Source organism: Nelumbo nucifera, chromosome 3 (genome assembly GCF_055504915.1).
Source record: "Nelumbo nucifera cultivar China Antique chromosome 3, China Antique-T2T, whole genome shotgun sequence".
Classification (NCBI taxonomy): Eukaryota; Viridiplantae; Streptophyta; class Magnoliopsida; order Proteales; family Nelumbonaceae; genus Nelumbo; species Nelumbo nucifera.
In genome coordinates, this window is record NC_142651.1 from 25,612,031 (window position 1) to 25,629,261 (window position 17,231).

General features: G+C 38.6%; 1 protein-coding gene across 3 annotated transcripts in view; it reads left to right on the top strand.

Moving 5' to 3' along the window:
* Nucleotides 1–17,231, top strand: part of LOC104594717 (Transducin/WD40 repeat-like superfamily protein) — an 82,966-nt gene that overhangs the window by 31,620 nt on the left and 34,115 nt on the right. For all 3 annotated transcript variants that reach the window (XM_010255192.3, XM_010255428.3, XM_010255262.3), the window contains exons 9-13: nucleotides 8,595–8,754; nucleotides 8,838–8,940; nucleotides 9,025–9,244; nucleotides 11,603–11,661; nucleotides 16,438–16,987. In XM_010255192.3, the coding sequence (XP_010253494.1) occupies nucleotides 8,595–8,754; nucleotides 8,838–8,940; nucleotides 9,025–9,244; nucleotides 11,603–11,661; nucleotides 16,438–16,987 (1,092 nt within the window). The remainder of the gene's footprint in view (nucleotides 1–8,594; nucleotides 8,755–8,837; nucleotides 8,941–9,024; nucleotides 9,245–11,602; nucleotides 11,662–16,437; nucleotides 16,988–17,231) is intronic.

Genomic DNA, 17,231 nt, shown 5'->3' on the forward strand with positions numbered 1-17,231 from the left:
TCTTCACTACTTCACTAAATCTTCCAAACCATGCACGGGTAGATTGTTTAAGCCCATAAATAGCCTTCTCACCCTCCCCCTGGGCAGCAAACCCTGGTGGTTGCTCCATGTACACCTCCTCAAGAAGATCACCATGTAAAAAAACATTCTTGATGTCAAGCTGAAAAAAGGGCCAATCAAGCATTCTTAATCAATACCATACTGCTGTGAATAACCTTTGGCAACTAACCGAGCTTTCAACCGTTCAACACTCCCATCGGGTAAGTACGAGTTAGGGCCAAGAGTAGTTTTTCTTCCATTGCTTGGTGCCACCTTAGAGAAGTGAGGGCTTCTTGGCCATCCTTGGGAACAGATACAAAGGGTAACATAGAAACAAACTGTCGATGGGAAGCTAAAAGGTGAGATACAGAAACATAATTGGAAATGGGGTGGAGAGTGCAACTGCATTTACCCTTTCGCAAAGCAATAGGAAGATCAAGGTCAGAACTTAGGGTTGGGGCTGGGGTGGGAACAACTGTCGGATCTGTCGATGGTGACGAAGCTGGGGGAGGATCCGGTGCTTGACGATGTGTATACACTTGGCGGATAGGTGGTCCTTTCTCAGGTAGCTGCACTGGAGGCAAAGATTGAGTCACAATTGGAACAAGAGGAACGAGATCCTCAACATGAACTGGAAGAGGGGGTGATGGCAACGGAGGAGAAGAAGTATCCAACTTGGAGAAGAAAGGAACAAACTCAAAAAATGTAACATTAGAACACAGAAAAGAACGCTGAGAACGAGGATTATAACACTTATACCCTTTTTGAGTCTTGGAATAGCCAAGAAAGACACACTTAGTGGATCTAGCATCTAACTTGGCCATTCCAGGCCCAAGATTATGAATGAAACACACACAGCTAAAACTTTGGGAATAAGGGGAGAATGAGACAACGTGGGAAACAGAACAGAGAAAGGGGACTGACCTTCAAGGATAGACATGGGCATGCGGTTAATAAAAAAGCAAGATGTAAGTACAACATCACTCCAAAAGGGTTTGGGGACATTCATTTGATGTAAGAGGGACCGAGTAGTTTCCAAAAGGTGACAGTTCTTTCTTTCAGCCACCCCATTTTGTTGAGGGGTGTAGGTACACGAGGTGTGATGGATAATGCCTTGTTGTTCCAAATATTCTTGCAAGGGTGTGGAAATTTACTCGCGACCATTATCAGAACGAAGAATTTTAATATGTACACCAAATTGATTGCGAATTTCGGCATAAAATTTTTGGAAGATAGAAAACAATTCACTCTTTTCTTTCATAAGATAACGCCATGTCATTATTGAATAATCATCAACAAAAGTTACAAAGTACTTGCAACCATTATAAGACACTACTCTGTTTGGACCCCAGATGTCTGAATGGACTAAAGAAAAAGGACTTGATGTACGACTATCAACTCTAGGACTAAATGAGACACGATGGTGTTTCCCAAACGGACACGACTCACAATTTAAATTAGAAAGACGACTCAACGACGGAACAAGCAACTGAAGAACTCTAAGAGATGGATGACCAAGTCTGCAGTGCCATTGATGAGGGGAGAGAGATGACCGAAGAGCTGTTGCCGAACCACCTCCATCAAGATAATACAGTTCACCAGCTTCATACCCTCAACCAATTTTCATCCCCGTCTTGAGATTCTGAAACACACAAGAGGAGGGGTAAAAAGTTATTAAGCAATTAAGAGACTTAGTCAATTTACTAACAGACATCAGGTTAAAGGGAAACTTGGGAACATATAAAACTGAGGGGAGGGATAATGAGTTTGTGTCAACATTACCAACACCACGTATGGCTGATGTGGAGCCATTGGCAAGAGTAACAGATTGGGAAGTGGAGGATGGAGAAATGGATGAAAACACACCTGGAGTTCCAGTCATATGATCGGAAGCTCTAGAATCTATAATCCAACGGGAAGGTGTAGATGCCAGACAAGCCGTACCTGTGTGTACAAGGGTAGCCGTGTTCTGTTGAGATGTATCCTGAATGAACCGGTCATACTCATCCCGTGAAACACTCACCATCTCCTTTCTGGAAGCATCTGTAGATGTTGTGGGGATCTGATCAGTAACTTGATAGTCTTGTCTTAAGCTATCACCATTTACAGCTGCATGTTTTGCCCAAGTTGATGGTGGGCCATGTAGATCATAGCAAAAGTTGATAGTATGTCCCTCCATACCACAATGAGTACACCTTCTCTGAGTATTACCACGTCCCCTACCACGGGCTCCCCCTGAGTCTCGTCCTCCAACACGACCACCACCACGATTATACATGCCACCACCACAACGACCATACATGGGTCCCCCACCACTACCACGGCCATGTTGACCTCCTCTACCACCACGACCTCCCCTTCTCGTATTGCAAATGCAGACCTATCTGACATAGTGTAGGTCTATGTGGGTCCAACTGAAATCTTCCAAAGACGAGCAGACACTTCCTCAAGAGAGGGGAGAGCAGATCCACCTAGTATCTGTGTCTTTACGGGTTCATACTCAGACTTCAGCCCTACTAAAAATCTGTTCACGTCTAACTGCTCTCTGTTGTTGCTGAATTTTGACATAAGGTGTAAGAGGATGATAAACATTCAACTCATTTCGTAAAATTCTCACATTGTTCTAATAGTTTTCAAGACTCTAATTCCCTTGTTGTAGATTGAAGTACTCTTGATACAGTTGGTAAACCCTAGTAGTGTTATCTTGTCTAGAATATAGTTTCCTTGCATGATCCCAGACTTCCTTGGCTGTATCTAAAAACATGAAGTTCACACTAATTTTGGACTCCATGCTGTTCCATAGCCAAGTCATAATTTGAGCATCCTCCTGCTCCCATTCATCATATCCCGAAGAATCAATTGGGGGTTTATCTTCCCTCACATGTTTCACTTTCTTTTTGGCTTTCAGGAAAACTTCAACAGACTTAGCCCAAGGGACATAATTCTCACCATTCAGTTTTATAGAGGTCATCTGCACATTCAGATAATCAGAAGGCACCATCACACTTGGTTTGTATTCATTGTTGTCTCCCATGACTGCACAAGAAGACAATGGGAAGCTGTACCACTAAATTGTTACTCTACTGCCCTAATAAATCACCACACTCCACACGAATGACTGAACACCACTAGGGTTCCTAGTACCAGGTTTCAGCAACAACACTCACAACTATTCACCACTGTTTCAACAACAATATTCACAACTGTTCAAGGTTCAAAATATTGATACGCCCGATACGCTGGTATGGGCGTATCGGGCGAATTGGTACTCCTTTTGGTGCTTTTTTTAATTTTTTTTGCCAACTGGTTCAGGGGAGCCGGTTTAGGTCTTCGCCACACCTTGAACCGGTCAGACCACCGATACACCCACTATATCGGTGGGGTGCCAAAACGATATGTATCGACTGATACGAGCCGATACGTGTCGATACTTTGAACCTTGCAACTGTTCACCACTTTTAGCAACAACACTATTGTTGCCATCTACTGTCAGCACTAGAAACCCTCACAACACACCTCACGAATAGGATATTCAGTTCTACAACATATAAAAAAAATTTGCTACATACCACAACTTAATTCGAAGATCATGTACTTGTCGAGTAGAGGGTACCAAGTCTACACTGTCACCATCACAAAACCAGCCCTCTTCGAATTGCCGAGTAGAAGGTTTTCTACCAACCACACAAAACCACAACGACTGCACTCATTGGAGCCATGGAAACCCCCAGAAGGAGAAAACGACCAATCCTTTTCTTTCTTTCTGGAAAACTCTCTAGGTATCAATTAGAATTCTGCAAAACCCTTGAAAGGAATGCGAAGAACAGAGAGAAAGGAGATGACTGATCTGAACTGATTATCGTGGCTCTGATACCATGATAAAACTCAGACTAGGTGTTGTATAAGTTCAGATCAGAAGAAAGAGGAGAAGAGAGAGAAGAAGGAGAAGAAGGAGAAAAGGTCACAACCGAACTGGAGAGAAAAATTCAAATCTCTCTAGTCGGCCCATCTTTTATTTATACTCTTCTAATATATACAAGAATTACCATTGTGCCCTCACTTAAGTGAGAGCCACATCAGCTGAACAATACATATAACTAAACATAAAAGGACTATACTACCCTTGTACAGCCGGCTCTAACATCTTGTTTTATCTTGTAGTGATTTCTCATTACCTGGTGTTATAAGGTGTCAATTATTATTAATAAGTTTTTATTTTCAAAAAAAGGAGCATTCTTTTTATCCATTTTTTTCCAAAGAAAGAAAAAAAAATCAGAATCAGTCTGTCTCAATCTTGAACTGAAGTTTTCCAGTGCATGGGTGTATTCGGTTTTTATCCACTACACTTTTTGCAAGACATAGGCGCTCTCGTTGAGTTTAGTAGAAGATAATGCAATTGGTAGTCTAATTTCCAGACAATATTTCCCACTTGGACTGTTCTTCCCTCTAATGGTGTGTCATGGACTGCAAACAACAAATACAGCAAATTGCTATTGTAGAGGAATCTAATCACAATTAACCTGAAGAATATTTATTTGAAGTTTGCATCTGCCTTAGACTCTTTGGTGCAATTATAAAGTCTGGATTGTCATGTAAAGGGCCTGGACTGGGTTAGAGGACCCTTGGATTGTGTGATTATATCTGGATAGGAAAACAAAAGAACAACAGAAGTAAGTATAGTTGGCTAGAACTAAGATCGAAAGACCGTTTAAGTCTACTTCATGAGATCTCTTGGTTAGAAAGTCAACAGCCAGCTGTTTCTGCATCTTTTTTGCATGATTAGTTTAAGGCTTTAAGCATTATAGTTGCCTGACACAGATTTTTTTTGAAGATAAAGTAAAGATTTCATTCAAATTAAAAAGAAATTACAAGGTGATAAGGAATCACCTGTTAGAGGAACATACTGAAAAAGAAAATCCTTCAACCAACACCACATCCATCCAACCACCGCACACAACCCAGACAAACAGAAAACAGAAAATTCATGCAAATATTCATCACACCACTAAAGCCATCTTTCAACCATTCAAACAAAAACAACCACCACCCACCTGAATCCTTCCCACATTTAACCCCTAAACACCAACAAAACCTAAACAACGCGACCATACCAATCCCACACACCAGGTTAAACAGGCTTTGCAAGGATTATTTCACAACTTCAGCAACTTGAGCGAACTCCTTTTTACTTATTTTGACTGTTCTCTTTGACCTTTTCACCTTTTTGTTAGGTCTGACCCAAATAAACCCCTTTTCAGCCTAGTAAAATTGCGAAAAAGGGGGAAGGGGTAATATGGAAGCTAAGGATTGAGTTCAGGCGCTTCAAGCAGATATCAAAAGACATGATGATCCAAATAAAGTGGATTAGGAGGTCTGGAAACAGTTTAGCTAAACAAGGAATTCAAAGACAATCCATGTTCTGCGCTGTTTTGTAAATAATGTGATAGAGTTCTTCTTGGGCTTTCTGTTTTCTGCCCACAACTTCTTGTTGTATATGTTCTTTGTAATCTAATGAATCAAATTTTGTGTTGCTGATAGAAAAAATGCAAAAGCCTTTGTAACCCGAATAGGATGATGATTCTTTAGAGTTCCGTCATCTGAAATGTCCGATGACATTTGAAACCTTCTCAACATTCTTCGAACTCAAAGTGCAATTATTTCCTTTCCATACTTCTCACCCCTCCTTAAATTTTGTCCCCATCCCCTCTAGAAGAAATCACTCTCTCTTGAAGCTCCTTAAAACTTAAATCAAAACCACTTTCTGCCTTATTTACTTTCTCTTTTTCGTTACTTTTTTCATCCAGCTTTCTAAAAGCCTACTTAGCCTTCCCCGCCTAGAAAAAACAGACCCAAAATTTTACTCACATCCACCTATCTATTCATGACTTTCTGAATATCCATCCAAATTTCAACTGGATGTCTCATCAATGTGCACCTCATCATCACTGTCATCCCTCAGTTCTGACTCGATTTCATCTTTGCTGAAAATAAAACATAATCCACAAATAACCTAAATGATTTACATTAGTTTACATTCACTAATAATAATTGAATGGAAATTAGTTTAAAACATTATATATGTTACAATATTGCTTATATAGTTCCAGGAGCCACTTTGTAACTGTGCTTCAGGCTTGTGTTTGTTTGGTGTTTACGACTCAGTCCTAGGGGGAGGTAACACCTCATGTCTCTTCCTAGGCTGATGTACTGCTGTTTTTTGAATTAATAAAACTACTCTCATTTATCAAAAAAAATGTTGCTTAACTGAGTAATTTACATTTTGTAAATATTATCTCCATTGATTTACATTGCTTAGTAATTCTTATATTAAATTGAAGAAAAATTATCAATGTCCTTAAGTGGATCAATGGTAAATTTAGTCCATGGCTTTTGTAACCATGAGTGCTTGGGTTCAAATCTTAACTTCCTCAAAATATAGGATTTGTTTTTAGGAAAATCTATACTTTGGGGGTCGGTTCCAACATCGATTCTGAGTTCGGTACCAAGACTGGTTCCACCCAGGCCAACAAAGGCCGGTTCCGCCGGTTGGTTCAGGTAGCATAAACCCCAGACCATGGAACTGGCTTGGGTGGGGGTTGGTTCAATGAAATTGGAACTGGACCTTTCCAGGTAACAGAGGGTAGGGTTGGTTCCAATTGGTTCCGGGTAAAACTGACCCAATTGCTCATCCCTAGTCTTCATCTACCTGCTCCTCAACCCTTGAGGCTTAGAAAGACCAATATTACCTCCCTCCAAAGCCTACACCTCAAATTTATCCCTAAACTGCAAAGTTTGTTCATCTTCTGTTACTAGAACAACATCAGAAGCTCTTGTTGCAACCTCTCATTTGACCTCTGTCTTTGTGATTCTCCTTACAACTCTACCAAAGGAACATTAAAAATAGTTTCATCACTTTTGTTAGCAATCTTATGATCTCAACAAACATCTCCTGCTTAACCAAACATCTATTTCCTGAGCCCAACTAGGCTCTACAATTGAGGGGGAGACTGGCATTGGGGACTTTAATACCCAAGGGTAATTGTCCTTGGTTGGCAAGCTGGGGGGCTGAGAGAAAGTGGGAAATTGGTTGGAAAAGCCCCTTGCGCTTTTTAAAACACTTGTCTATCCAAGTGGCATATTTCGTTTGGACTATGGAGTTGTTTGCCCCATCTAAGACTGATGATGTTATAAGAAATTGAAGGGAAGTGTACCTCTTTTTAAGTTTAATGAAAATTTTCTACTGATATTTCAGAAAAAAAAAAAGAAATCGAAGGGAATTGGCTGATTTTGTTCTAAACAGGTAAAAAATACAAGTGGAGTGGCACCCATTGTGGATGCCATTTATCAAGTTGAATTTTGAACGGTGCAGCTTAGGCGACCCGGACCCTTCTGGGATAGGAGAAATGGTTAGAAATTACTTGGATGAAGTTTTGATAATGTATTCTGGACCTAAAGTTGTTGGAAATTCAACTAGAGCAGAACTGAAAGCTGTGTTGGCAGGTTTAGAAAAGGCTAAGGAAATGAGACACAACAATATAATAATAGAAGGGGACACTAAGGTCAGTAATGAGGAGTGACCATTGGAAGCACAGATACAAAATCATAGAAGCAAAAGGGATATTAAAGGAATTAGGAGCAGCCATTCAATGGACACCTTGGTTTGCAAACTGTCTTGATGGGTGGGCAGAGCAGGGGGGTACAAAGAAGTCAATGTATTGGGCAATAGTACAACGGGGGTGGGGGTGGGTTATTTGATACTAAATTTCACAAGGATGGTTAGCCGAGGTTGACCATCTATCCACTCATGTTGTACTCTGAACTTTACTGGTTGGTAAAATTTTCATTGTTACTGATCAAATACATTCACACACATACACATGCAAGCTGGGCATGATTTGTTACAAATAGGTGATCTACATTTGGGTATTTTTCCTTCATCGGAGGTAACCTTGTCATATGGAGGCGCAAGAAGCAGTTTGTAGTGGATCATTCCAACATAGAGGTAGGGTATAGGGTAATGGAACATAAAGTATGCAAACATTTCTGGATAAATATGGTATTGTAGGAGTTGGGTTGTGCTGTAAGGTGCTATGAATTTGTATTGTGACAATAAGGCAACAACTATCTTTTCTGAACATCCAGTGTAGCAAGACAAAACAAAGCATATGGAAGTAGACAGATACTTCATTAGGGGGAAAATAGGCTTCAATTTATTTGTTTAGCTTTTGTAAAAACAGGTGACCTCTTGTTCTTTAAAAAGCTGTAGGAAAGGCTTAATTGATTAATGTACTTACCAAGTTCAGCTGGACATGCGTAAATGCTGTTGTAAGGGTAATTTGTTACTCCAGTATTTTTACATAATGAAGAAATAGAAGGAAGAGACAGCCAAGAATCTTCCTACAGTTATATCTGCAAACCTTTTCTCTTATCTTCTCTCTACTCTATTTTCTCTTCTCATTGTTATTTTTTAAATCACAGAAGCGGTTTACCACCCACATTTTTAGCATTTCTTTCTTTATCCTTTAATCTTAGTTCTTTTCACAAACACTGTTCAGATTTGACAACACAAGAACTTTGGCAAACCAAATATCACATGGAGGAGATGGTGTGGATTCAAATGGTAGCTTGCTACCATGTAACAAAAAGTTGATTACAGCATATAAAGAAGTAGTCTCCTTCCCTTGCTCAATTTTCAAACAAGGATCTCCAGTAGAGGTTTGGAATCTTATTTGTGCTTTGAAAGTAATATGTTTATCACATTTTTTCCACTGTTTATACATAGTGCTGTGGATTTACAGGTTCTAACACATATTGGGGCTCAGCACATTTGGTTCTGTGGAAAAATAGAATGCATGGATGGTGCAAAAGCTCTTGTTCGCTTCTCAGAATTGATGGATAATGGTATAGTTGAGTTTTTAATTTGATTAAGATACATATGTAATGGCATTTATTATATTTTCACATTAGTGCATTTTATTATTCCAGAGAAGCAAGAGGAATGGGTTGATCTCAACCCTGTAAATGATAGCACAAAAAATTCAAGTGTTATCAGCAATACTATGGCTGATCAGGATGCTCCTTCGCCAAAAATTCGTCCTTCCATGAATGTGGGCAATCTTCCAGATCAACTTTTTCTGGATAAATGTCATGGGGTGGAGGAAATTCTCAGAATTGGGCAAGTGGTGGAAGCTTTTATGAATAATAGGTAATCTGTATTCATTCTGGATGAATAATGTAAATTATGAACCTGCTCATTAGTTTCATAGGCAATTCATATTTTTCTATCGATGCATAAATTCTGTTCATCATACACACATATACATGCATACAGATAATTTTTTGTTTGTTTCTGATGCAGGAGCTGAAGAGGCAGAATTGGAATTTTATGATATTTTATGTATTTCTGTATATTTTGACAGTAGGGGTATTTTTGTCATTTTGCAATTTTTTGTGGGTCCAATAATAGGGTTTGATTGTCTAGTTATAGTTTGTTTATGTTTAAAATTTCAGTGTCATTGCATAAGTAGGATTAGGGTTATTGAGTGTTCTTTGAATTGAAATCGGATATGACAACTTACTTTGTGTCCTATTAGGATTAATGAGTCTAACAGTTTGACTCCTAAGACTATTATGAGTCAAACAGCTCGACTCCTAGGCTTATTATGGTTTTAGAGTCTATAAATATGTATGGACGTTTTACAGAAAGGCAATGAATTATATTGAGTTTTCTTCAGCTTATGCTAGTTATGTTGAGTGATTCCAATGCCCTAGAGTGATTCTAGTTATGGTGAGTGATTCCCTGAAAGGCAATGGATTATTATGGACGTTTTCTCTCTTATTCCTTCATGAAGCCATTACAGCCATCAACAGCCAAAAAATTCTGATCCAAACAGACCATTCAACATTTTCTAAGGACTAGAACTGAGCTGGTCCTACATCAGTTTCACTATTCTGTATTGATTTCCTAACAAGCATGTTTTATCTTTATAGCTGTTATGCACTGCTAAGGAATTGTCAGTTAAGTTTTTGTTTGTTTAAATGTGTTGAATGCTCTTTACTTTATCTTGACCAATTGCTAATCATTGATTAATGAACACCTCTCTTTATTGCATGGACTTATATTTGTAGAACTGCTTTACCAATAACCTCTTTATTCAACATTAAAGGAGACAATTAATCAGAAATGGTGTAGGAATCATGCTTGAGATATTATTTTTGAGGATCATGGCAGTGAAGCGAAGAACCAAGTGGTGTGTTAGTTTAGATTGGCTGAGAAGCTAAGAGCCCGTTTTGGAGGGCTTCAGCTTTGATTGAGCTGCACCAACTGAGCCATATTGAAGAATCTTCTAAAACTAACTTCACCAGAAAGTCGATTTATTAGCTCAATTAAAGTGTAATTGGGCTTTCCGGGTTTTTCATGAAAAACCCGGTTGGACATGCATCGGACTCTTCTAGATAGATGTGCCCATGTTGGACATGCATTGGAGGCTGACACTCCATGGATTCTTGAGGAGAGTTCTACATAATATTTCATTTCTATCTCGTTGATTATTTGACATAAACGAACAGCTAATGTACAAGATGAATGCCATTTTCTAGTATCAAAGATAGTAACAAAGACAACATTTTTTTGCAGGTGTATTGTGTTAGAATTAAAAAATATGAACTATTTAATTAGTTTATACTTTTCCATAGATGTGCCTGTGAGTATGGATGCTAGTCAGGCCAGGTTGGGTCAGGTTGAGGTCAATCTAACCCAACCTGAACTGTGGAACCCTCAGCCCTAACCTTAACCCGACTTGGAGTTTCAGGTTGGGTTGGCACCCAGTTGGACTGACTTCTTTACTTCCTTTTGCCGAATATTCTTATTTCCTAGACTCAAGGATTGAGGTTAATTTATTTTTAGCATTATTATATGTAAAAAGACATAGTTATCATTGCTTTTGAAAAAAACGTCCTTAAAATTGAAATTGTTAACATCGATATATACAAACATACAGATAGATACATAATATTTATACATGCATGCACAATATTTATACATACAAATATGAAGCTAAGTTTGGTTTAGGATGGGTGGGTTGGCCAAGGTCTCTAGTCTACCCTAAGCCAACCTGAAGTTAAGTCAGGTTCGTACTTTTCAGCTCTAACTCTAATCCAAACTTCAATCCAACATAACTGGACCCAACTTTTTCAGGTTGTGTTTGGGCTAACCCAGCCCAAGTTGCAGCCTTATCTGTGAGTTCGTGTTTTCTCAACTTGCTGGTTAAAGTCCCATAGATGTGTCAGATTCCAACTCCCTTGTCCGTGTCCAACACCGGTTTCTACTACCTAGTGGGGATCAAGGTTTCTAGTCAGATCTGCAAGTCCTACTTCTCCCATGTGGGTGTGATTGATGAAATGATGTAATTTTATCCACCATGCATACAAACTGAGCAGAATGCTACAAGGCTGTACTTTAACTTAGGCTTTTTGATTCTAGATTTCAATTAATTTTGGAGAGTTCGCTTTCTCAACTGTGTTATATTAATTTTAGAGTTGGTATTTATATGTCAATGTGCAGATGGGTGGAAGGCTTATTTATGGGCTTCAATGGTCATGCTTTACTGGTGAAACTTACTGGTATGTTTTGGTCTGATTGTGTTCCTGAACGAGTATATTGCATTTGCTCTTATGTATAATGAAAAACAACTTATTGGTCCTTATCTTGTATAGAAGCTTTTGGTAAGTTATCATTTGCATCATTATACTTCTTGCTTCATTATTACCAATCAAAAAAATTAAAATACTTCTTACTGATGTGCTGCAAGTTTTTTGTTTTTTTATGCATTAATTATCATCAATGTTTTATAAGGCGTGGGAGGTCTACACCTGGAGGCATGCCTCCAGTTGAGATGCCCCAAAAGCTCCCTGAGGCACATGCTAGAGATGTTGATGCCTTTGAGGCATACACCTCATGTACCTTGTACAAAAAGAAAGGAAGAAAGAAAGAAAAGAAAAGGAAAGAGAAGGGAAGGGAGAGGCATACATGTCAGGTGCTTCATGCATGCCTAATACTAAAAGAAAAGAAGAAAGAAAAGAAAAGAAAAGGAAAGGGAAGGGGTGGGAAAGAAATATAAAAGAAACAAATGTCTTTTGTCAAAATGAAACAACAAAAACAAGATGACATCCTCTTTCCTCTTCATCCTTTTCTTTTCTTCCTCCTCCTCCTACTTGTGCTCTGGAGGCTCACACCTCTTGTGTACTAGGTCTGTTAATGGGTTAGGGTCTGGTTTGGGACAGGGTGTACCAGTCCTGAACTGATAAGAGAACCCCCTGTCCTGGTCACGAACCAGACCCTATAGGTTCTATAATTTCAGACCCAGAACCGAACCAGTTGGTAATCTGAACAATCAGGTCTGACCCGATAAGACCTGATTATATCTAACCACCTGCACAAAATAATGGTGAATAATATGGAAGAAGTATAGCCTCAGCATCTCTCCACACCTAATGGATCTGAACTGTTTTTGTAAGAATTGTAAGTTTGTAACTAAACAACTAAGACAACTACTAATATTCTTTCTAGAATCAACAGAAAATGAGAAGTAAGAGGGTTGATCAACAACCTCATTCACATGGCAGATCAAAGATCAACAACTTCATTCACATGGCAGATCAAAGAAGATTAAAAAAAAACATTAGCCTCATTCACCTACTTCTTCATCACAATAAGTATTTCAGAGTGATGAGGAGAAAACGTATCTTGCAATCCACAAAATAGGGTTTCTATGCTGAAGGGTGAACAAAGAGCCACACAGGTGTTGTGGCTAGCTGTGTGATGGCCAGGGGATGGGGTTAGGTCAGAAGTTGACCTGTTCATGGGCCAGGTCGGGCTTTGCCTCTATATTAATAAAATGTGTTCAGGCCTGTGCCTGAGCCCGACCCTACCACTGGGCCTAGATCTTGAGCCTGAGCCCGGCCCTCGTATAAAGCCTGAAGTCCGACCAAGAAGTTGGGCAAGAAGATATATATATATATTTTTTGTTCAACAATAAAACTAATTTATTTATATTAAATGGCCTCAAAACCCAAAAAATACTAAAAGATCTCGTTTACATGAGAAAAAGAAGAGGAACAAAGAAAAAATATATATATGTATATATATATATATTATAAAATATATTTTTAATTATATAAAATATTATCAGGTTGGGCTTGGGATTGGGCTTAGCGTTTTGGACCTGAGCTCAAGCTTGAGGGCCTAAAATCTTGTCCATGCCTGACCATGAATAGGTCGGGCCAGGTCGGCCTGTTGGGCTACCAGACCCATGAACAGGTCTAGTTAGAATCTTGAAGCTTTAATCACTTAGTTTTCTTCAATATGCCTTGATGGAGAATCAACTAAGGGGTGTTATTAGTAGGGCTGTTCACGGGTCGGGTTGGGTCGGTTTACTGAGGTTTTTCCAACCGACCCGACCTGGTCGGGTTACCTGAGATGGAAACCGAAACCGACCCAGTGTTAAGCAAAACCGACCTGGTCGGTTTGAGTCGGGTTGGGTTGGTTTGGGACGGTTTCGGCTCTAAGTCCATCAAGTTCCTATTTTTTCAATCTTTCATGCACCTAAATAGACTCTTTGTGTCATTGGATAAAGTAAGAAAAAAATATACTAAAATAGAAGCTTGGGAGCATGTTTCACTAAAATTGTGACATAGTGTTTGCCTGCACACATGCCAAATCTTATTAAAAGGCAGCTGTACCACAAGTTAAAAGAGATGACTGAATATCTCCTTGCTCTGTGGGTAATCTTACAAGACTCTTTCCATGGTAATTTTGCAGTGGTTTACTAGTTAGATAAAACATCACAAATGACAAAACTTTGAGAAGATGGGTGTTGGGAGAGCCAAGTTCAAATGTTGTTTTGAAGTTGAGACTTGAGAACTTGAAATTTTAAAATTTTGATTCTTGAGTTGAGAGTCGATTTGTATTAGAGAATAGAGATTGTGCTTGAGTTGAGGGGCTAAGGGGGGCGGACCAAGTTAGAATTAGAATAGAAGACAGAAGTTATCAATAAAATAGAAAGTCAAACTGTATTAGAGAAATAAGACTGAAATTTGTATATTTCAAGAAACTTTCTAAGTTCTAATCTAAGTAAAAAAGGACACCTAATTCTAATTGTAATTGCCTATTTGGTGTAAAAGACTATAGAAACTAGGATCCTTTGATTTTTTTCTTTAAACTTTTCCAAAAAAATTCCTTGTCTAGTTTTCTTACAATACTTGCCGTTAATGTTTTTCCTAACTAGAAGACTAGGTTAGGTTGTAATTAGGAATTAGGATAGAGACAACTTAGCTAAGTAGGAACTAAGTTGGTTCGGTTTCGGTTTTCACACAAGAAAACCGAAACCGACCCAAGCCATCGGTTTATGAATTTGTACAACCTGAAACCGATCGGTGCTGATGAAAACCCGTCCGACTCGGGTTGGGCCTTCTTATGAACAGTCCTAGTTATTAGTTTTGCACAACACATGATCCCACAGATTGAGAATAGGTGGACCTGAAGATGAATTAACGAGGCGAAGTTGAAGGGATAACTTTCCCTGTATCTTTGAGTTCAAATGGACGGAGCAGCTAGGGTTGGGCCTTTTGTTGAACAAATCTTTTAACCCCAAATAAAAATTACTATTTTGTACACAAAACCTGGAACTGGAACTGGAACTGGAACTGATCCAATGGGACAGAATATGGAACCAGAATCTATGCAATCAGTTTGGTTCTGTATAGTAGACCTGACCCATTGACAATCCTATTCTGAACTACATCTCATGTTTTCAGGTAGTGGAATGCCTCATGTCATGCCTGTATTTTAAAACTTTGATTATCATTTGTTTTCATGTAAGCTTTTATAATCTATTTTGACTGCTGATAAGAAAAAAAACAAGCTGGAATAACTAATTCCTATCTGGTTTGCTCAAGTGATTATATAATTTCTAGCTTGAAGAAACTTTATATCAAATATAGTTGTTTTATAACTTAAACCACTAATGGTAAAATATCATCTGGCATACTAGCATGAAGTGTGTCTGCTGTCAGACTTGGATCACTTTCTCACACTATTCAGACAATATTTTACCATTGCACCAAGCAGTGGCCCCATGAATTGTTATATAAATACCAATGTTCAGAGAACCAGACCAGACATAGAACTAGAAAAGGGTTCATGGTTCAAAGGTTCAGTCGGGGTTGAACTCTGATGACATGGCTATGTGTATATATACTATTGGATATAATATATTTTACAAATGTTATCATATCAAAATATGGTGGATGGATGGCAAGTTAATTTTTAAAGCAAATGACCAGGGTTCAAGTTTCTGAGCTGACATTTTCTTTAAACATGTGTGTAATAAAGTAATATATAAATATAAATATAAATATAAATATAAATATAAATATAAATATAAATGTAAATGTAAATGTAAATGTAAATGTAAATGTAAATGTAAATGTAAATGTAAATGTAAATGTAAATGTAAATGTAAAATAGTCATTAGTTTACACAAATAAAGAAGTGGACTAATGGTAATTAAGAAATACATAAAAACAAGAGGTCATGAATTCAACTCTTGTCACATGCGTTTTGAAATTTCAAATATTTGATGACCCGAGTGACTTCATGAAACTAGGACTGATTCGCCAGTTTCCCAGTTAAACTTGCCGGTCATCCAGTTTTCACCAGGTTTTATCAAGTCTGGTTCTTGGTTGTGACCGAACCGGCCAGGGCCTGGGTCACTGTTCAACTGGATCGGATTGCTGGTCCGATCCAGTTTCCTAAACATTGATAAATACATTATCAGATATGTTTATGTATGTATTTTATCACCTCAAGGACACATACTAGTTGCCAAGGTGTTGACTTAGTTTGCCAGTACAAAACAATGTTTTTGAACCATCGTTGATCTAGACCGTCGGACCATTTGGCCCGGAAACCATCCAAACCACCCTCCTCTTCCTTCTTCTTCCCTCCTTCCTTTCCTTTCTCCTTTATTTCTTTCTTTTCTTCTTTCTTTTTTTTTCTTTCTCAGCCGACAACATCTTCTCTCCTTTCTCAAATCTCATATCTCATAGTCTCTTATAAAATATTTGCCCTAATATGCTAACCGTCCGAACCATTCGATCTGGACGGTCGAACTGCTGACCCGGAAACTGGTAGCTAGAACGGTTCTGTCTCCGGGTCGGTTTTTAAAACCTTGATACAAAATGCCTGGTAACTTTTGTTACAATCTGTTGTACTTTATTCATTTATTTTTACTTGTGTGTTTTTTCCCTAGTCTAGCAATCACCTATTTCAGTATATATTTGTCTTACTTTGCTGGCATATCATGATGGTGCTGAATGTTCTTTTATTTCTTGCTACAGGTGATAGCATCTGTCTCACATTAGATGCTAACACAGTTCGAGTGGCACCATTATGGAATGCTGAGCTAAGAGCATGGCAAGTTACTCTTCTGAGGATCAAGACTGAGAAGCTCAGAGAAAATAGTCTGGGGCAAACTTCTTCTGTGCCTACATCTGAAGGGAAGCATCCAAAGAGGATGAGAGAAAATGATTATTCTCCATTGCTAAATGCAGGGCAGTATGCTTCTCGCAATGCAATTTTATCATCAACTGTTGTTGCCTGGTCACCTTTGTTGCAAGTATCATCTGATGTTGATACTACACCCACAGATAGATTCAACAGTGACGGCACTCTTCTGGCAGTGGGAAGCAAATCTGGTAAAATTTCTTTGTGGAGAATACATGAACCACACTGCTACTCTACTGAGGACAGCAAGGTTTCAGTTGATATGATGCTCATAGGACTCCTTGAGGCTCATAGTTCATGGGTCACTGCAATTAGCTGGGGAAAATTTGCATGTGATGCTTCAAATTCTAAGGTTCTTTTGACTACTGGGAGTTCTGATGGGAGGTGAGTTAGGTATGACAGTGGATAATGTTCTTTTCTCCTCTACTAGGAAGTCTCATTTCTAATGTGCATTTCCTTTTTCTGATTGTTTTTGCTTTTGATATTGTCTGGTATTTGTATGTTTTGCTGGTGTCAAAAGAAAATCATATTTTTGATTTCTTTATTGATTTGCTTCTTTAGGGTTGTTACACACTGGAGACTACAGATGCTCTGAAGTGTATATACTAGGTTTCTTTATCATGTCCTG